Source organism: Lolium rigidum, chromosome 1 (assembly GCF_022539505.1).
Source record: "Lolium rigidum isolate FL_2022 chromosome 1, APGP_CSIRO_Lrig_0.1, whole genome shotgun sequence".
NCBI lineage: Eukaryota > Viridiplantae > Streptophyta > Magnoliopsida > Poales > Poaceae > Lolium > Lolium rigidum.
Window position 1 is genome coordinate 48,562,044 of NC_061508.1, and position 22,361 is coordinate 48,584,404.

Sequence of the window (22,361 nt, forward strand, 5' to 3'; positions counted from 1 at the left end):
AAAAATTAGTTTACTTGCATTTACTTTATCTAGTTTGCTTTATTTACTACTGCTAAAATGGCCAACCCTGAAAATACTAAGTTGTGTGATTTCACTAGCACAAACAATAATGATTTCTTATGCACACCTATTGCTCCACCTGCTACTACAGCAGAATTCTTTGAAATTAAACCTGCTTTATTGAATCTTGTTATGCGAGAGCAATTTTCACAGTGTTAGTTCGATGATCTTCGTTGCCCATCTCAATAATTTTGTTGAATTGTGTGAAATGCAAAAATATAAAGATGTAGATGGTGACATTATAAAATTAAAATTGTTTCCTTTCTCATTAAGAGGAAGAGCTAAAGATTGGTTGCTATCTCTGCCTAAGAATAGTATTGATTCCTGGACTAAATGCAAGGATGCTTTTATTGGTAGATATTATCCCCCTGCTAAAATTATATCTTTGAGGAGTAGCATAATGAATTTTAAACAATTGGATAATGAACATGTTGCTCAAGCTTGGGAAAGAATGAAATCTCTGGTTAAAAATTGCCCAACCCATGGACTGACTACTTGGATGATCATCCAAACCTTCTATGCGAGGACTAAATTTTTCTTCGCGGAATTTATTGGATTCAGCTACTTGGAGGTACCTTTATGTTCATCACTCTTGGTGAAGCAACAAAGCTCCTTGATAATTTGATGGTTAATTACTCCGAATGGCACACGGAAAGAGCTCCACAAGGTAAGAAGGTAAATTCTGTTGAAGAATCCTCTTCCTTGAATGATAAGGTTGATGCTATTATGTCTATGCTTGTGAATGATAGGACTAATGTTGATCCTAATAATGTTCCGTTAGCTTCATTGGTTGCTCAAAATTCTAGGCCATATCCTGCCAATGGTAATTCTTATGGTAGATATGTTTCACTTAATGAGGAAAAGATGTTAGAAATTGAAAGATCCACCAAGAGCTTTATGCAATCACAATATGAGCAAAATAAATTGTTTACTAAAACTATGAATGAACAATCTACCTTGTTGAAGAATATAGGAAATCAACTTGAAAATCTGAATATGGAGATTTACGGGTTGCAAACTAAACTTGCAAATGCTGAAACCCGAATCTCATACATGTCTGCGTCACAATCTTCTTTAATTAATAAAATGGCTGCTAAACCTGAGGATATTGAAAATAAAATTGTTACTACAGCAAATGCCATCCAAGTTAGAATTAATGAGAATATAAGATTAATGGCTGAACTACGTGCTAGGTGGGATAGAGAAGAAAATGAAAAACTAGCTAAAAAGGAAAATGTAGCTAAAGTTTGGACTATTACCACCACTAGCAATGCTAATGATTCACATGTTGCTGCACCTCCTACTATCAATGGTAAAATAATTGGTGTTGGCAATGCTTCTACTTCTAGTGCAAAGCGCGCAAAATTACTCGAAGCTGCTAAAGCTGCTGAAACTCACTTGTGATAAAGCTGCTGAAATTTTTTCCAACCTTGGGGATGATAATCCCATTGCTTTAGATTGTAATGATTTAGATTTTGATGATTGCCACATCTCTGAAGTTATAAAGTTCTTACAAAAACTTGCTAAGAGTCCCAATGCTAGCGCTATAAACTTGGCTTTCACAAAACATATTACAAATGCTCTCATAAAAGCTAGAGAAGAGAAACTAAAACTTGAAACTTCTATTCCTAGAAAGCTAGAGGATGGTTGGGAGCCCATCATTAAAATGAGAGTCAAAGATTTTGATTGTAATGCTTTATGTGATCTTGGTGCAAGTATTTCTGTTATGCCTAAAAAGTCTATGATATGCTTGACTTGCCACCATTGAAAAACCGTTATCCGGATGTTAATCTCGTCGATAATGCTAAAAAGAACCTTTGGGGAGAGTTGATAATGTTCATATTATGGTTAACAATAACCTTGTCCCCGTTGATTTTGTTGTCTTGGATATTGAATGCAATGCATCTTTCCCCATTATATTGGGAAGACCTTTTCTTCGAACCGTTGGTGCTACTATTGATATGAAGGAAGGTAATATTAAATATCAATTTCCTCTCAAGAAAGGTATGGAACACTTCCCTAGAAAGAGAATGAAGTTACCTTATGATTCTATTATTAGAACAAATTATGATGTTGATGCTTCATCTCTCGATGTTACTTGAGTTACACTTTACGCGCCTAGGCGAAAGGCGTTAAAGAAAAGCGCTTATGGGAGACAACCCATGTTTTTACTACAGTATTTTTGTTTTATATTTGAGTCTTGGAAGTTGTTTACTACTGTAGCAACCTCTCCTTATCTTAGTTTTATGTTTTGTTGTGCCAAGTAAAGTCTTTGATAGAAAAGTAAGTACTAGATTTGGATTACTGCGCGATTACAGATTTCTTTGCTTGTCACGAATCTGGGTCTACCTCCCTGTAGGTAGCTCAGAAAATTAAGCCAATTTACGTCCATGATCCTCGGATATGTACGCAACTTTCATTCAATTTGAGCATTTTCATTTGAGCAAGTCTGGTGGCCTAATAAAATCCATCTTTACGGACTGTTCTGTTTTGACAGATTCTGCCTTTTATTTTGCATTGCCTCTTTTGCTATGTTGGATGAATTTCTTTGATCCATTAATGTCCAGTAGCTTTGTGCAATGTCCAGAAGTGTTAAGAATGATTGTGTCACCTCTGAACATGTTAATTTTTATTATGCACTAACCCTCTAATGAGTTGTTTCGAGTTTGGTGTGGAGGAAGTTTTCAAGGATCAAGAGAGGAGTATGATGCAATATGATCAAGGAGAGTGAAAGCTCTAAGCTTGGGGATGCCCCGGTGGTTCACCGCTGCATATTCTAAGAAGACTCAAGCGTCTAAGCTTGGGGATGCCCAAGGCATCCCCTTCTTCATCGACAACATTATCAGGTTCCTCCCCTGAAACTATATTTTTATTCCGTCACATCTTATGCACTTTGCTTGGAGCGTCGGTTTGTTTTTGTTTTTGTTTTGTTTGAATAAAATGGATCCTAGCATTCACTTTAATTATGGGAGAGAGACACGCTCCGCTGTAGCATATGGACAAGTATGTCCTTAGGATCTACTCATAGTATTCATGGCGAAGTTTCTTCTTCGTTAAATTGTTATATGGTTGGAATTGGAAAATACTACATGTAGTAACTCTAAAATGTCTTGGATAATTTGATACTTGGCAATTGTTGTGCTCATGTTTAAGCTCTTGCATCATATACTTTGCACCCATTAATGAAGAAACACTTAGAGCTTGCTAATTTGGTTTGCATATTTGGTTTCTCTAGAGTCTAGATAACATCTAGTATTGAGTTTTGAACAACAAGGAAGACGGTGTAGAGTCTTATAATGTTTACAATATGTCTTTTATGTGAGTTTTGCTGCACCGTTCATCCTTGTGTTTGTTTCAAATAACCTTGCTAGCCTAACCCTTGTATCGAGAGGGAATACTTCTCATGCATCCAAAATCCTTGAGCCAACCACTATGCCATTTGTGTCCACCATACCTACCTACTACATGGTATTTCTCCGCCATTCCAAAGTAAATTGCTTGAGTGCTACCTTTAAAATTCCATCATTCACCTTTGCAATATATAGCTCATGGGACAAATAGCTTAAAAACTATTGTGGTATTGAATATGTACTTATGCACTTTATCTCTTATTAAGTTGCTTGTTGTGCGGTAACCATGCTTCTGGGGACGCCATCAACTATTCTTTGTTGAATATCATGTGAGTTGCTATGCATGTCCGTCTTGTCTGAAGTAAGAGAGATCTACCACCTTAATGGTTGGAGCATGCATATTGTTAGAGAAGAACATTGGGCCGCTAACTAAAGCCATGATTCATGGTGGAAGTTTCGATTTTGGACATATATCCTCAATCTCATATGAGAATAATAATTGTTGCCACATGCTTATGCATTAAAGAGGAGTCCATTATCCGTTGTCCATGTTGTCCCGGTATGGATGTCTAAGTTGAGAATAATCAAAAGCGAGAAATCCAAAATGCGAACTTTCTCCTTAGACCTTTGTACGAGGCGGCATGGAGGTACCCCATTGTGACACTTGGTTAAAACATGTGCATTGCAAAGATCCGGTAGTCCAAGCTAATTAGGACAAGGTGCGGGCACTATTAGTATACTATGCATGAGGCTTGCAACTTGTAAGATATAACTTTCATAACTCATATGCTTTATTACTACCGTTGACAAAATTGTTTCATGTTTTCAAAATAAAAGCTCTAGCACAAATATAGCAATCGATGCTTTCCTCTTTGAAGGACCATTCTTTTACTTTTATGTTGAGTCAGTTCACCTATCTCTCTCCACCTCAAGAAGCAAACACTTGTGTGAACTATGCATTGATTCCTACATACTTGCATATTGTACTTGTTATATTACTCTATGTTGACAATTATCCATGAGATATACATGTTACAAGTTGAAAGCAACCGCTGAAACTTAATCTTCCTTTGTGTTGCTTCAATACCTTTACTTTGATTTATTGCTTTATGAGTTAACTCTTATGCAAGACTTATTGATACTTGTCTTGAAGTACTATTCATGAAAAGTCTTTGCTTTATGATTCACTTGTTTACTCATGTCATTACCATTGTTTTGATCGCTGCATCCACTACATATGTTTACAAATAGTATGATCAAGGTTATGATGGCATGTCACTTCGAAATTATCTTTGTTATCGTTTTACCTGCTCGGGACGAGCGAACTAAGCTTGGGGATGCTTGATACGTCTCCGACGTATCGATAATTTCTTATGTTCTATGCCATATTATTGATGATACCTACATGTTTTATGCACACTTTATGTCATATTCGTGCATTTTCCGGAACTAACCTATTAACAAGATGCCGAAGAGCCGATTCTGTTGTTTTATGCTTGTTTTTGGTTTCGAAATCGTAGTAACGAAATATTCTCGGAATTGGACGAAATCAAGACCCGGGGGCCTATTTTGCCACGAACCTTCCGGAAGACCGAAGAGCATACGAAGTGGGGCCACGAGGTGGCGACACCACAAGGCGGCGCGGCCAAGGAGGGGCCCGCGCCGCCTCGTGGTGTGGGCCCCTCGTCGACCCTCCGACTCGCCCTTCCGCCTACTTAAAGCCTCCGTCGCGAAACCCCCGAGGCGAAAAACCACGATACGGAAAACCTTGCCGAGACGCCGCCGCCGATCCCATCTCGGGGGATTCGGAGATCTCCTCCGGCACCTGCCGGAGAGGGGATTCATCTCCGGGAGGACTCTACACCGCCATGGTCGCCTCCGGAGTGATGAGTGAGTAGTTCACCCCTGGACTATGGGTCCATAGCGGTAGCTAGATGGTTGTCTTCTCCTCATTGTGCTTCATTGTTGGATCTTGTGAGCTGCCTAACATGATCAAGATCATCTATCTGTAATACTCTATGTTGTGTTTGTCGGGATCCGATGGATAGAGAATACCATGTTATGTTAATTATCAAGTTAGTACATATGTGTTGTTTATGATCTTGCATGCTCTCCGTTACTAGTAGAGGCTCTGGCCAAGTTTTTGCTCTTAACTCCAAGAGGGAGTATTTATGCTCGATAGTGGGTTCATGCCTGCATTGACACCGGGACGGTGACATAAAGTTCTAAGGTTGTGTTGTCTTGTTGCCACTAGGGATAAAACATTGGCGCTATGTCCGAGGATGTAGTTGTTGATTACATTACGCACCATACTTAATGCAATTGTCATGTTGCTTTGCAACTTAATACTTGGAAGGGGTTCGGACGATAACTCTGAAGGTGGACTTTTTAGGCATAGATGCGGTTGGATGGCGGTCTATGTACTTTGTCGTAATGCCCAATTAAATCTCACTATACTTATCATGACATGTATGTGCATTGTTATGCCCTCTCTATTTGTCAATTGTCCGACTGTAATTTGTTCACCCAACATGCTTTTATCTTATGGGAGAGACACCTCTAGTGAGCTGTGGACCCCGGTCCATTCTTTAATACTTGAAATACAAACCTGCTTGCAATACTTGTTTTTACTTGTTTTCTCTGCAAACAATCATCTTCCACACAATTCGGTTAATCCTTTGTTACGGCAAGCCGGTGAGATTGACAACCTCACTTGTTTCGTTGGGGCAAAGTACTTTGGTTGTGTTGTGCGGGTTCCACGTTGGCGCCGGAATCCCTGGTGTTGCGCCGCACTACATCCCGCCGCCATCAACCTTCAACGTGCTTCTTGGCTCCTCCTGGTTCGATAAACCTTGGTTTCTTTCTGAGGGAAAACTTGCTGCTGTGCGCATCATACCTTCCTCTTGGGGCTGCCCAACGAACGTGTGAAATACACGCCATCAAGGTCCAATCCCGACTTCATTGGACTTGTTCTTCGCAACAACATCTTGATCATCATCAAGTGGATAATGTAGTAGTTCAGAGGGGATGTCCTCATCAAGCTAAGAAGCTGAGGAGTAGACGCTAAGGAGCTTGGCACCGCTATGTCACCTTAACTATGGCGGTAACCTCTTGGCCATGCCCCAATATCCATGGCCGAGGATATAAAAGGAGTTGCTCACGGAGGAAGAACATGCTTCCATGCACATTTCATTCGGTTCCATTCACAATCCAAGAAATCCAATCACAACTCATACACACATCCGCCCACCAGAAGCCACAAGACTCCGGTGAGCTTCATCCACCCACCAGAAGCCACAATACTCCGGCGAGAAGCTCACCGGAGTTGTAGTAGCGGATAGGTAGTTCCTATTTAGGCTCTTAGAGTATACCCACTAGTTTCATTCTACCCGGAATTGTAACCTAGCTGGAACAGACTCGACACGCCGGCTAGACTCCTAGCTATCGTCCACCATACCCTCCAGCTAGACCTGAGCACCTCACACGCTCCTCATAATATAGCAGACACAAGACATCTGGTTGTTACCGGATCATCATCCGGAGGCTGAACGTGTAACTATACGGGACGAACTCAAAGAGTCTTCCGCTGCTTGTAACTTGTATGTCACGAAACCCTCGGCTCCGCCTCCTATATAAGGGGGAGTCGAGGGAGAAAGAAATGATCGATTCATTGTCAACACAACCCTAGTTTTTATCAGTCGAGCATCTTTTCGGTTGAAACCTTCGAGATCTACTTGCCCTCTACTTTTCTCGAAACCCTAGTCTACAACTTGTAGGCATTGACAAGTTAATACCTTGTCACCAATGTCCATGGTCGAGGATATAAAAGGAGTTGCCCATGGAGGAAGAACATGCCTCCATGCACATTCCATTCGCATTCCATTCACAATCCAAGAAATCCAATTATAACTCATACACTCATCCACCCACCAGAAGCCACAAGACTCCGGTGAGCTTCATCCACCTACTCAATCTTGCATGGCTTGATACTGTTAGCCCATTTAATCATGATCACAAGCCCTTACACCTACAAACTTCTTGCCGGGAATCAAAACCCCGACACACTACGAAATGTACCAACATCTATAGAAACTTTTAAGTTTTCCTATGGTGCCACCAAACAACTTACTGATTCCAATATTTTGTATCTCTATAAAGTTCCACATGTCACGACATTATATATTGCCCTATAAAAAAATTCGTGCAAACCAAAGAGAACTAATTGAGGACTGTTTTATCTTCCACGCTGGCGAGTCATGACAGATGGCCAGCCCCGTGTCACATGCGGGTCTCGCGAGCTAGCCCCCGGTTCCAAGAAGAAATAGGGCAGGGGTCAGGCAACACAGGCAGCGGCGCACAGACAAGAGCTCGAGGCCCGTCGAGGCACCGCGGCTGCCTGCCTGAACTGGTAACGTCTCTCTTCTCCACCCTCCACTTCCTCCCACCTCTCAAGCCAGCGTCCTTCTCCGACGATCTATCCGTCGGATCTTCCCCTCTAACGACGTCGCCGCGGCAGCAACGGTGAAGGAGAGCTTCGGCCGAGACAGGATGGGGCGGCCGCCGAGCACCGGGGGCCCGGCGTTCCGGTTCACGCACGCGGAGGTGGCGGAGATGGAGGAGCGCCTGCGCCATCTCAACAACGCCATCCCGCACCGCGACGTCATCCAGGGCCTCGCCGACAAGTTCACCAACTCCCCCGCCCGCTCCGGCAAGATCCCCGTCCAGCCAAAGCAGGTAGCTTTTCCTTCCCCCCGCCCCCGCCCCGTCGCGGAAGAAAGATCCGAGTAATTCGAATTTAATTGCCTTCCATCCTGGGGATACGAGAGGAGATGGGCCCGTCTTATTCCGATCTGTGTGGCTTTGCGGCTGGGCGCAGGTCTGGAACTGGTTCCAGAACCGGAGGTACTCGCAGCGCTCCAGGACCACCAGGGGCTCGCCGCTGCCGCTGCCGCAGGGCAAGATGCTGCCCACGGGGGCCGAGGAGCACCACCCGGCTTCCTTCATTAGGGCTCAGCCGTCCTCCTCTGGCCACTCCGGATCCCACCCAGGTGCTTCTTGAATACTGAGATAACTTGATTTTAATATCATGTTTATTTCCTTGCCATGTAATTCCGCTGCTGCTTAGGATGGGGATGATGATGGTAATGCTTTTGTGGTGCAAAATTTGTGCAGGAATCCTCAGCCTCTTATGCTTTGGTGTAGGTCCCCCCCTTAACCTCTGGCGATTGTGCCTGTGGTTGCTGCCCTAGGGTTTAGCGTGGAGCAGAAATTGGCACCATGAATTAATTTTGGCGGGTTTTGGGGTACTTCATAGTCTGTAGTTACTTGTGGGCCATATCAAAGCTTGTCGACACCCTTATCGCAGTCGTTGAACCTCATTTTAACAATCACAGTACACGTGATCCGTGCGCCGACGTCTTTTCTTGACAACTGCAGGCCACATATGATGATTGTTCAGTGTCTTGTAGATGGAAGGTTTTAGTTTTGCCACAGTCCAGCCACGAAACTTGATATCCATTTATCTTGTTGCTTTTCCTTCCTCTGGTTATTGATGGAGTTGTTAACAATCAGGTAAAAATCCTTCGGATGCTGGCCAAGTCGAGTTTGAAGCAAAGTCAGCTAGAGATGGTGCATGGTATGCAGTTCTACCTATTTCCCCCCTTTCTCATTTGATCTCACATATCGTGTGTTTACGTGTATGCCCTTTCTTCTTTTGTGGAAACATGGGTGGGGGGTGGGCGCTCCACTTTCTGCCAAATTTGTATGCTCCCCCCTTAATAATGCACCCAAATGAGCTAAATAGTGCGTGTTGGCATGTGTCCAGTTGCTTACCAGAAGGCCAGGTTGTCAACTTATCAACCTTGTAGGCTATGCTATGAACCTTGGTTCACAATGGGAGGATTGGGTAGGGTAAATGTCCAAACAAAAGATCCATGTGGTGAAGTCAAATCCTGCCACATGGTGTTGCTCACTAACTAAGCACCATAACACCCTGTTTGCGTCTGTTATGAAATGATATGAAGCTTAGTTCACAGTGGAATAATTGGTAGGGTAATGGCCCAAATATCGGGATACTATACTAGTGCACTCGCCCTCTTCAACTAGCACCTGGGCTTCTCCTTCACATGGAAGAGACCCCTGATGCTTCAAGAATTTTTAAGTGTTTCATTGCTTGATTTCAAAGGTCACACATGGGTCCTTCGTATATAGGATTACTGATCCACAAGTTAGATCTCAATTCAAACTCAAGATCAAACCATGGCTGCAGTTTTCTTGTTCAATTGGGCGCTAACAAATACATCCAATCGTATCCATTAAAGAATACTATTGGTATTTGGTAATTGCATCTGACCAATTAGTGGCTGGATGATGCGACAGACATCCCTGTTCATTCAACATGATTTCGATTTTTAACCATGGAGTGTTCTATGCTGTATACTGATGTAATTGAGCCATCTATTTACCTTTTATTTTCTAAAAAGCCTTGTTGATTTGCATGCAGGTATGATGTTGCTGCCTTCCTGTCACACAGGTTGTTTGAAACAGGGGACCCGGTAATGACTGTAAAACTTTTGTTAAATATGGATAATGTTGCTTCATACATTTCTGGCAGTTTTATTCAAGGCAGTTTGCTATAACTGAAGCTATAGATAGCTGCGTTCCTCATTTATCTGTAGTTGATTTTGTTAACTTCACAAACAACAAAGGAAGGTCATGGCTTTTTTTTTTTCTTTTTCCAAAAGCCTCACAGCCGTAGCATGAAAATTACTTTGCATCCAAATAAGTTCGCTTCTGGCCAAATTGTACAGTGCATCACCTTTGGGGAACTGTGTGTGGTCAGCGTGCAATGCACTTCAGAGTTCAGACATATGAGCAGGCAAACATGTTTGGGGGCAAGTTGCACGACAGACACTCAAGGGTTGGTGATACAGAGTACCTCTGCATGGCACTTGAACTTGTGGTGCTTTACATGGGAATGCTTGTGGTACCCACTGAATCAGTTGGTGTGGTGTTACCTAAGCACTAATTGATAGGTGTGCCTGGTGTTGTGCAAGTGGCGGCTGGTGTACTGTCAGCTGACTTGAGTAGCGGAAAAAGGAACAAAGAGAAGCATTTCTTGACGTGGCTAGTTAAGTCAGAACTTCCATTGGGAAAGATCGATTATTTGACTTCAAACTAGCAGATTACTGCCCAGACCAATCTTAAGGATTATTTGCACAGCTTTAAATAGTCGATGTGAAAAACTAGACTCCTTTCTTTTTCAAGCATTATGTTATGTATGTCTATGTACAGCGTGTTTACTATCTATGCCTTACACCAACTGTGTTTGCACCAGTTTATTTTCTGTGGTTGTCGTCCTCCACAGCGTGTTTACTACCTATGCCTCACACCAACTGTGTTTGCACCTGTTTATTTTCTGTGTTTCAGGAAGTAAGAGTTCGTTTTTCTGGATTTGGGGCAGAAGAGGATGAATGGATTAATGTTCGTAAATGTGTACGACAGCGTTCACTTCCATGTGAAGCTACAGAATGTGTTGCTGTGCTTCCTGGGGACCTCATTCTTTGTTTTCAGGTATTGTCATCTTAAACCATTATTTTCATCTGATTTCACAAGCTAGCATTGTCACAATTTGAGAATTGTTGTCTACGTGAAACTTTAAGTTCTTTGAAATGTCAAGCCAGCTTGTTAGCTATGCAACATGTGTCCTATCCTTGGCAACTTTTCCAGCTATGGTTTTATATTGTACACTTAATAGCTCTGCTTGTTGACTCCCAAGCTATTTCCTTTCTGTCACTTCCTGCCATCTGATAGAGTGATGGGCCTGTCAGATTTCACCTCCCAAAAATGTTGGGTCCTTCGAAGTTTCTGTTCTGACTGCAGTGCGCATGGCCGACAGATTGCAACTGCTTCTTGTGCCAAGTTATTGATTGTGTCCCTTTTTAAGAGACGTGATCAATTTAAATATTTTCAGCTTGTCTTTTTTATGACGCTCGAGGATCTGCAGTACATAGCATAAACTGCCTTATTTCTTCTTTGTCTAGACTTCTAAAAGTTATAATTCTAATTTGTGAGTTCTCAAAATTTTGTGGTTGGCAACATTCGTTGGATGGCTTTACTCTATCATTTAAGAATTAAGATGCAGTTCTGCATTTGTTTTATACTATAATAAAAAAAGTGCTGTAGTTGCAATAATAAACAGGATATTATGTCCAGCATCACTTTCCTGTTGCTTTCTGTATTCATGATAATCATGTTTCAAAACAGAATTTCACTTTGATGCCACAAGGACTAACCGGCAGCATTGCTTTTACATTTATTTCTAAATTAGTGGTAACCATATTTCAAAATGGAATTTCACTTCGATGCCACAAGGACCAACTGGCAGCATTCCTTTTACATATATTAGTGAAGTTGTAAATGGCCCGATCATCAAGAGTGTTGTACACATTGGATTTGGTCATTGGGAACGTTACCTATTCAGACTTCTTTTCTTTCATTTTACAGTATTGTAGAGTAAGATTTATATATTTCTTACTTAAAAGCGCTGCATGTTTTGATTTATATCATATTGTTTTGAGTGCTAAAGTTGAGTTTTATCTAAGATTGGATGTGAATTTATCCAATACTTTTTTTGTTTTGTTTTCAAAGTGGTACCTGAATGTTTTTTTTTTGCAAAATGGAAGTCTTCAACCACCAACTGTCAAATAGGGCTGACGAAGAAAGCCGTTTCTTGGTTGTCGGTGCACAAACATCGAGAGCATAACTAGAGTATTGAGATTAAATATGCACGCAGTTCACTGCTAGTTGAAGACATAATTATATTGAAATTAGGGTATTGTTGAGGGTCTGGATAAGGAATGCTGTTATTTGGTTATTTCTGTTTATGCTTTGGTCATTGGATGTAAAGTTGAACAAATGACCAATCTATTGTCATGTGAGTTAGCTGTCCTGTAATGTAGTGCTATTATTTACTCGAGCTGATGTCTCACATGAATAAATATTTCTGCATTGAATTGACCAGGAAGGCAAAGAGCAGGCCCTCTATTTTGATGCTCGTGTTCTTGATGCTCAAAGACGCAGGCATGATGTAAGGGGATGCCGTTGTAGGTTTCTTGTTCGCTATGATCACGATTACTCTGAGGTAATTCTCCTTCTGTCTACAGTACAGTATTCATGCATTCACTCGGATTGCAGTGTTAAACCTTGTTTGGATGTCAGAATTTGGATGGAATCCTGGAATTCTGGTTATAATTCCACAGCTGTTTGCCTGCACAAAGAACTGTTCATTGGAATTCACTCTGATTCCATGAACTGGGGACAACTACAACCCGGGCTGCCCAAACCAGACCGCTGCCCATCTGACCTGTATGGAATTTACTGCAGTTCTTCCTAACATGTGTCCACATGAATAGATTGAAAGCTCACCATGGCCCTTTGCTAACCCAGTGAGAGCCCTTCCAGCTATGATCTCCTGACCGCAACCAGCACCAGTGTCAGCAATATCTGACTACAGCAGCCACCCCGGGCAGATTACCTCTCCCAGGACCTCACCATCAACCACTGCCTGCCCCCTCTATTCTCCAGGCCCACTACTCGGAATGGTAGCACTGGTGATGCCACGGATGAGCTTGGGCTCTAGATCATCCATATTCTATTTCCTTTGTTGGCTACAGTGGCTGCATCCATCTTTGATTCTGGCCGCTGCCACCTCTACTCCATCTTTCATTATCAAACCGGTCTGCTGCCATAACTACCATGTCCATGGAGGCTGCTTTCTCTAGTCTGACTAGTTCTGACTCCCCTTCATCAATATGATTTGTGTTGCAGCATAGCAGCTCCACGAAGAGCGGTATGAGCAGTTCCGATACGAAGAGCGGTATGAGCAGCTCTCGTGCTTACAAGGGGTTTGGCGAGAATGGTGGGCCAGCGGGGAGAGCATCAAGCCCGTGAAGAGCGGCAGTCTGGCTAGGGTGAGGAAGACTTCGCTGAGCACCGGCGGTCCACGGCATTGCAGTTGGCGGAGGAGGGCCAGTGGATAGACTCGTGGGAGGAGGCTGGTGGTGGGGCTTGGAATTTGCTTCGATTTGGATGGGATGGTAGCAGGGACGGGATGCTTCTTCGATTTGGACGGGGCTAGACTCGTGGGAGGAGGCTGGTGGTGGGGCTTGGAATTTGCTTCGATTTGGATGGGATGGTAGCAGGGACGGGATGCTTCTTCGATTTGGACGGGGCTGAACAAGACATAGAGACATAATTTTTTTCGAGAAAACGCAAAAAGCCTTTGCATTTCATTTCATTAAAAAGATAGAAGGTTTACGGTTACATGCCCCCTAAGAGGCGATACAACACAAGTGGAAATGAAAATACAGGGTGAACTAGTGGGCATCCCAGGTTTGAGGTAAGATCATGCGAAGACCTTGCGCTCCTGCCCTTGCCCAAGGGGCAGCCTCCTCCTTGATGTTGTTGACGACAGTGCTGATGGGGGGTTGAGCTCCATTGAACATGTAGTAGTTGCGATGTTTCCAAAGCATTCAGGGTATGAGCAGGGTGATAGAGGCCAGGCCCTTATGGCTGGGGGTTGGGGAGCTCCGCCGTGCTTGGTGCCACCATGTCTGGAGCGAGTCATCGCGTGCAAGAGGGTTGCAGGTAGTGCGCATCCAGGCAAGGACCTCAAACCAGACCTGCGAAGAGAAGCATCAACCTGTCAAGAGGTGTTGCATGGTCTCCATCTCCTGATCGCAAAGGAGGCAGCGAGGGTGGTGCTGGAGCACCAGGCGTTGCATGCGTGCGGCAGGAAGTTGACGCGATGTGGGGCCTAGGTGCGCCAGGTAAGCTTCCATGCGCTGCAGTGGGTTGATCCCTGGAACATGGCGTTGTAGCAAGATTTGGCGGAGTAGACTCCGCTGTCGCTCCACTTCTAGGTAAGGGTGTCGGCCTGGTTAGACAGCTGCACGGGCTGCTGACGCCAAAGGAGGAGATATTCGCCAATCTCCGGGATCCCGATAGTGCCGTGGATGTCGCGCGCCCAGGAGTGGTTGAGCAGGCCGTCAGCGATCGTTCTGATGTGCCATCTGTTCTTGGGGACGCACACATACAAGTGGACTGTGATCTCGCTGATGGAGCGCCCATCTAGCCATCGATCTTCCCAGAACATCGCCGTGCGTCCGTCGCCAAGGACCATGGTCGTGGAGGCGAAGAACAACACGCGTTCCACAACTGAGAACTGCAGGTCGAGACCTTGCCAGCTGCTCGGGTCCGTTCGATTGAACCCTAGCCAGCGAAGGCGCAGAGCGACGCCGACTTTCTCCAGGTTTAGGACACCAAGGCCGCCGCGGTCGTGGGCCTCCTTGTGCCCTGCCCAGAGGAAGCCATGCTTGATCTTCTCGATGAGATGCGGCGTCTTATTGTTGTGGGGGGGGGGGGGGGGTAGACAAGGAGTTGGTGTATGGGGATTGCGCTGAGCACGGATCTGATCAGCTTCAGCCGCGCGGCCTTGTCCATCAGGTGCGCCTTCCAGGTGGGCAGCTTCGCCGCGACGTGGTCGACCATGGGCTGCATCTGAGCTCCGGTGGGACACCTGAGAGTGAGGAGGGTGCCTAGGTAAGTGATGGGCAACTCCACGACAGGGCATCCCAGGCCCATAGAGAGTGGCCACGTCATCGTCCGTGCAGTTGATGAGGGCCGCAAAGCTTTTGCCGTAGTTTACGGTTAGGCCAGACACCTGTCTGAAGAGAGTTGAAGTAGCTCACGGATGGCGGTGGTGTCGTCGTGAGACGGGTGGCAAAAAAATGTTTGGCTTTAAGGGGAAGAAACCCAAAGCGCTGTGATTTTACTAGAAGTAATTGTGTGTACGACACCAAATTGCGAGTGCGGAGACTCGAACCTGGACGGGCGGGGATGCATCAGCCCATCCCAACCACCGGGCTATGCCTCGGTTCACAGACGGGTGGCAAAAGAGCACCACGTCGTCTGCGTAGAGGGACATGACGGGGACATGACGGTGGAGTTGTTGGATGATACCAAGCGTGGCCGCCTGGCTGATCAGGCGGCCGAGCACGTCCATCGCAAGCACGAAGAGCCGCAGAGACAGGGGGTCGCCCTGGCGTAGCCCACGTCGATGTCATATGGGCCGTAGCGGCGCAACACCTCAAAGAGGAAAGACCAGGAGATGGAATCGAAGGCGCGCGCTAGTTCAAGCTTGAGCAACACCTTGGGCTCCTTGAGCTGGTGAAGCAGCCTCGTTGATTGCCGAGCAAGGACGAAGTTGTCGTGCAGGCTGCGCCCTGGAATCATTCCGTTTCTTTCTCAAAAGATCATCTAGCTTGGGTGTGAGGCGCAGCGACAACATCTTGGCAAAAAGCTTGGCCACGAGATGGATCAAACTGATGGGCATGTAGTCGCCAAGGGTGGTGGCGTCGGGTTTCTTTGGGAGCAGGGTGAGCAGTGCCTAGTTTAGCATGTGGAAGCCACGGCGGCGGAAGGTGTGGAGTTGCGCAAATGCCTCGACAAAGTCCTTCACCGTGTTCCAACATGCCCGCAGAAACTTGATGGCCAGGAGCTTTCCTCGTGGCCAGGCGCTTGATGGTGTTCCATATCTCCTCGTCAAACGAGCTTCCGAGGGCGTGATCCGGTGCTGCAGCTCGAGGGTAAGGCCACGGGGTGTGTCGGTGCCGAGTAGGGCGTCGAAGTGCGCGAAGGCGGCTTCGGCCGTGTCTGCGTGGTCGGTCAAGAAGCGGCCCTCGGCGCTGATGCTGCGTAGCTTGTTCTTCTTGCGGCGGTAGGAGCACTGCTGGTGGAAGTACGTGGTGTTGGCGTTGTCGTCCTGGAGGGAGGCCAGCCACGAGCGTTGCCTGGCGATCGTGCACTCGAGCGAGGCGAGACCCAGGTAGGCGATCTTCATGTTCTTGTGCAACCAGATCTCATCGGCGGAGAGCAGCCGATCCTCTCGCGCTTTGTCGAATTTCAAGATGAGCTCGCGACAGATGGCCATCTTTGTCTCGGACGCTCCCGACCGTGTGGGAGCTCCAGCTGGTGAGTTTCTTCGCGGTTGCTTGCAGCCGCAGCCAAATCAGGTGGAAGGGGTCGGTGTCATGGATGGAGTGCCAAGCCTCGGTCACGACATGGTGGAAGCTGTCCATACGCAGCCAAAATTCCTCGAACCGAAAGCGTCAGTGAGTGGCGGGTGATGGCGTGCAATCCAACATCGTGGTCGGAGGTAGCAGTGCAGGTGGCACTCACCCACCATGGCTTCCCAGTCCGTGGTGCAAAGCACGCGGTCGAGCATCACAAGGGTTGGAGGATCTTGGCCATTGGATCATGTGTAGCGTCGGCCATTAGGTATATCTCCTTCAATGCTAGATCATTGATGCAGCAGCGGAACTTGCCCATTAGGCGCCGGTTGACATTGCTGTTGTTTTTGTCCTCGCGGTAAATAAGGTTGAAGTCGCCACAGATCATCAGGGGCCGGGGCAATCGACACGCACGGTGTGAAGCTCTTCCAGGAACACCGCCTTGTCCTCGTCTTCCTGCGGTCCGTAGACTAGGGGGAAGTGGGCGAGGAGACTTTTGTCGTGCGCGCGTTTGTGGTGAACAATGGGTCGGTGATGGACACCTCCCTGCTCTTCCACGCTAGGATGATACCGCCACGCGTGCCCACAGCTGGGAGATACACGTAGTTATCAAACTCAGCACCCAGGGCCTCAAGCACAATGTACGAGAGAATTAGTTCCATTTTTGTTTCTTGTAGACGAACACCGGACGCCCCGGAGGAAAGGACAAGCGATCGGATGGCGACACGGCGTGCGCGTGTGTTCAGGCCTCGCACGTTCCAGATGAGGATCTTGAGGTTACTAAACATTGACAACGGCATCGACAGGGTGCGGCGCGACGATGTCCGCGGGGAGCTGGCGAGTGCGGTAATGGCAGCAAGCACTGGGCGGGAGGGACAAGGGTGTGGCGAAGATGTTGTCGTAGGCACGCATCTTGGTGGCAGTAATCGTCTGGTTGACGCCGATGATCTCCAGGGTGCGCAGAATCTGGACACGCGCACGTCACTCAGCGGTCGGCGGTGCAGTGGCAGAAGGTGCCGTCTTAGCAGAGCGACTGCGGCGTGCCGAGAAGTTGAGAGCGTGTTGGCTCGGACGGCGTTGATGCTCTTGGTGGCGGCCTTGAGGAAGTCGCCGAGCGTGCAAAGCGGTGCTTCCTGGGTTGTAGCGCGCAGCCTGATTCGGTGGAGCGTGATTGGCGGCAAGGCGAATCAGCGCGGTGGGTGGGGGATGGTGGGCGAGGCGAGCGGCGTCGGCGTGGGCTGAACCGCACCATCCTGGACCATCAGGCCCACAGCCCAACACAGCGGATGCTGCATGCATGGCCCAGGATGGTGCGGTTCAGCCCACGCCGATGCCGGTTGCCTCGCCCACCATCTCAAAGGTGGCCCATGAGAGCGAGTGGGAAACTGGCGAGGTTTGAATTGTGCGTGTCAGCGTTCTCCAGAACCGTATCTTGGGTGGGTCCCGCGATAGCCATGGAGGTTGGTGGGGACGAGACTTGCCCCGACAAGGGATCCTCCTCGGGCACCTCACATGGGCTGAGAATTAGGCACTTCGCTGTCTGCAAAGTCGCTTTTCTCCGTTGCAGGGATGGTCTCTCGATGCAGCCCTTGGACAGGGGTGGCAGGCTCTCGATGCGGTCGCTGTGCAAAGTGGCCCATGAGAGCAAGCGGGAAACTGGCGAGGCGAGCGGCGTCGGCGTGGGCTGAACCGCACACCATCCTGGGTCATCTGCTGTGTTGGGCTCTGGGCCTAATGGTGGCACCTCAAAGGTGGCCCACGAGAGCGAGCGGGAAACTGGCGAGGTTTGAATCGTGCGTCTCAGTGTCCTCTAGAACCGCCTCTTGGGTGGGTCCCGCGGTAGCCATGGAGGGTGGTGGGGACGAGACTTGCCCCGACAAGGAATCTCCTCGGGAGCCCAGGGCTGAGAATCAGGCACTTGGCGAAGATGTTGTCGTAGGCACGCATCTTGGTGGCAGTAATCGTCTGGTCGACACCGATGATCTCTAGGGTGCGTAGAATCTGGACACGCGCACGTCACTCAGCGGGCGGCCGTGCGGTGGCGGAAGGTGCCATCCTAGCAGAGCGACTGCGGCGTGGCGAGAAGTTGAGAGCGTGTCGGCTCGGACGGCGCTGATGCTCTTGGTGGCGGCCTTGAGGAAGTCACCGAGCGTGCGAAGCGGTGCTTCTTGGATTGTAGCGCGTAGCCTGATGCGGTGGAGCAGCGAGGCGAATCGGCCGGGGGTGGGGGAGATGGTGGGCGAGGCGAGCGGTGTCAACCGCACCATCCTGGGCCATGCATGCAGCATCCGCTCTGTTGGGCTGTGGGCCTGATGGTGGCACCTCAAAGGTGGCCCATGAGAGCGAGCGGGAAACTGGCGAGGTTTGATCGTGCTGTGTCAGCGTCCTCCAGAACCGTATCTTGGGTGGGTCCCGCGACAGCCATGGAGGTTGGTGGGGACGAGACTTGCCCCGACAAGGGATCCTCCTCGGGTGCCTCACATGGGCTGAGAATCAGGGCGCCTCACCTGGGCTGAGAATCAGGCACTTCGCTGTCTGCAAAATCGCTTTGCTCCGTTGCAGGGATGGTCTCTCGATGCAGCCCTTGGACAGGGGTGGCAGGCTCTCGATGCAGTCGCTGTTTGCAAAGTGGCCCATGAGAGCAAGCTAGCGGGAAACTGGCGAGGCGAGCAGCGTCGGCGTGGGCTGAACCGCACCATCCTGGGCCATGTGTTGGGCTCTGGGCCTGATGGTGGCACCTCAAAGGTGGCCCATGAGAGCGAGCGGGAAACTGGCGAGGTTTGAATCGTGCGTGTCAGCGTCCTCCAGAACCGCCTCTTGGGTGGGTCCCGCGGCAGCCATGGTGGGTGGTGGGGACGAGACTTGCCCCGACAAGGAATCTCCTCGGGTGCCTCACATGGACTGAGAATCAGACACTTGGCGAAGATGTTGTCGTAGGCACGCATCTCGGTGGCAGTAATCGTCTGGTGATCTCCAGGGTGCGCAGAATCTGGACACGCGCATGTCACTCTGCGGTCGGCGGTGCGGTGGCAGAAGGTGCCGCTGATGCTCTTGGTGGTGGCCTTGAGGAAGTCGCCGAGCGTGCGAAGCGGTGCTTCCTGGGTTATAGCGCACAGCCTGATGCGGTGGAGCGTGATCGGCGGCGAGGCGAATCGGCCGAGGGCGGGGGGGGATGGTGGGGGCGAGGCGAGCGGCGTCGGCGTGGCTGAACCGCACCATCCTGGGCCATGCATGCAGCATCCGCTGTGTTGGGCTTGGGCCTGATGGTGGCACCTCAAAGGTGGCCCATGAGAGCGAGCGGGAAACTGGCGAGGTTTGAATCGTGCGTGTCAGCGTCCTCCAGAACCGTATCTTGGGTGTGTCCCGTGACAGCCATGGAGGTTGGTGGGGACGAGACTTGCCCTGACAAGGGATCCTCCTCGGGCGCCTCACAAGGGCTGAGAACCAGGCACTTCGCTGTCTGCAAAGTCGCTTTGCTCCGTTGTAGGGATGGTCTCGATGCAGCCCTTGGACAGGGGTGGCAGGCTCTCGATGCAGTCGCTGTCTGCAAAGTGGCGCATGAGAGCAAGCGGGAAACTGGCGAGGCAAGCGGCGTCGGCGTGGGCTGAACCGCACCATCCTGGGCCATGCATGCAGCATCCGCTGTGTTGGGCTTTGGGCCTGATGGTGGCACCTCAAAGGTGGCCCATGAGAGCGAGCGGGAAACTAGCGAGGTTTGAATCGTGCGGCGTCCTCCAGAACCGCCTCTTGGGTGGGTCCCGCAGCAGCCATGGAGGGTGGTGGGGACGAGACTTGCCCCGACAAGGAATCTCCTCAGGCGCCTCACATGGGCTGAGAATCAGGCACTTCGCTGTCTATAAAGTCGCTTTGCTCCGTTGCAGGGATGGGCTCTGGATGCAGCGGTTGGACAGGGGTGGCAGGCTCTCGATGCAGTCGCTGTCTGCAAACTGGCCCATGAGAGCGAGCGGGAAACTAGACCAAAGCGCCAGCATACATATACGACGGGCTTCAGCAGGTAGAGCCCGTTGGCGGCTAGGCTAGGCTAGGTTAGGTCGGAGACAGATTTTGTAAATGGTTTCTATGGGGCATGAGTTGTGCATCGTTGGGGTAGGTAGAGCCAAGCGCCAGCATACATACACGACGGGCTTCAGCAGTTGGCCTGGATGGGATGCCAGGTCAGGTAGGCTAGGTCTGCTTGATGGCACTGATGGCTTGATGGTCGAAAGAGCAGCAGTGACGACCTAGACCAAAGCTGCCCTGATGTTGAGACGATGGCAATAGCTTGAAGGCAATGCAGAGAGGCGGGTGGGTCCAACAGATGATGCTTCACAGGTCCACACGACGAAGCCCAGCAAGTGGGGCGCCTCTCTGCGAAAAACAGATGGCCGGGGCGCACAGGTTAGAGCATCTCTAGCGGATCCCTAAAATGCTGCACCCTTAATACATGTATAAAAGGGCACTGAAAAACGGTTTTACCTAAAATGTTGCACCCTTAAAGGGCGCTGAAAAACTGTTTTACAGTGCCCTTCCAGAATATATACCGGAAAAAGCTCTTAAATATTGTTTTTTCCCTATCCCTCCCTTTCCTCTTCCTCCTCCCGCCTGACTCCCTCCGCCCGTCTGCGTCGACCCTGGCTGCCTGCACTGACCCCCCCATCACTGGCCTCGCATTCTGTGGCCAGCACCGCCCCTAGCCTGCATCAGCCACCATCCTGCCCTCCACTACCGGCGCAACCCCTGGGTCGGCCCGCGTGGAGGCTCCCCGCACCAGCCTTCCTCCTCGACCAGGTACTTGCGTCCGTAGAGTTGGTGGTTACCCATGGGCCTCCACCGCCCTGCCCCCTGCTACGAGCGGGCCTGGCCACTGTCCCTCGCGGCCCCGCCACCCCTTAATTTGTGCCCTTTATCAGTAGTGTAAAATAATATGATTTGTTCATTTATAGTCACAATTGTCTTACTACCTTGTCAAATTAAATTGCGCTGTTTAACACACTTTATAATTTCTCACATTTCTTTTGGTGTGATAGGAGATTGTTCCGCTGAGGAAGGTGTGTCGTCGACCAGAAACTGATTACAGGTTCCAGATCTTGCATGCCGCTAGAGCGGCAGCTTCGGCAGAGGTTCAAAATGCTATTGTGCTTGATAAGAGCCCTGTTGAGCAGAAACCCCCAAAGCCGCACAAGATGATGGATGTGAACACTGCCGAGGTGACTATGGTTCCCATCCCAGATCAAGGAGAGCCAACGGACAAGCCGGCTGCAACCGTACCAGCCGCCCCAACTAGCACCCACAGTGATTCAGTTTCAGATGTGCAGATGGGGGATGCTGAGGCTGCTCCAAAAGTTGAAGCTGCAAATGAAGCACAGGACGACAAGATGAACATGGGAGCGTAGTCGTTTCAGTTCCTTGTGCATTTCGTTCTGAAAAATTAACGAGTACTACTATCTAGGAACTTTCTCTTGGGGACTTGCGCATACAACATGTTTGTTTAGGAACTTCAGGTGGAAGAATGGTTGACTGGGAACATATAGTAATGTGGTGATGTTGACTTTTCTGCTGTTGTACAAAGTGTTGGATTTGCTATCTATACAGCGACGTCGTGAGAGAAGATAATTGAGATTTTCTTCCTCAGGAAAATATGTCGCATGTTAAGATGGTAAACTGCCCCGGTTCAGCAGCTATTCATTTCTGTTCACTGTTGAATTTTTGGAAGGGCCGTTCAAGTTGTACTACACCGAGGAAAAGATTTAAGTGTTTCAACAGACTCCGTGACTAGACATGTTTGGTTCGCTGGACGTTGGCTGCCCTTGCCTAGTCTTGCAGAAAGGGCAAAAATTGAAAATACTTTTGCAATTTTTTTAAGCACTAACTAATATTTATT

General features: G+C 48.5%; 1 protein-coding gene across 2 annotated transcripts; it reads left to right on the top strand.

Moving 5' to 3' along the window:
• Positions 1-7,741: 7,741 nt before the first annotated feature.
• Positions 7,742-22,117, top strand: LOC124685306 (protein SAWADEE HOMEODOMAIN HOMOLOG 2-like). Of its 2 annotated transcripts, XM_047219646.1 has the most exons (8): positions 7,742-7,818; positions 7,927-8,144; positions 8,287-8,458; positions 8,982-9,045; positions 9,913-9,964; positions 10,839-10,982; positions 12,433-12,552; positions 21,508-22,117. In XM_047219646.1, exons 2-8 carry the CDS (start codon positions 7,959-7,961, stop codon positions 21,871-21,873), a joined length of 1,104 nt encoding a protein of 367 aa, XP_047075602.1. In that variant the 5' UTR covers positions 7,742-7,818; positions 7,927-7,958; the 3' UTR covers positions 21,874-22,117. The 2 variants fall into 2 exon arrangements, with proteins under 2 accessions (XP_047075602.1, XP_047075603.1); XM_047219647.1 differs by having other exon boundaries at positions 7,757-8,144; positions 21,511-22,117.
• The last annotated feature ends 244 nt before the right edge of the window (positions 22,118-22,361 follow it).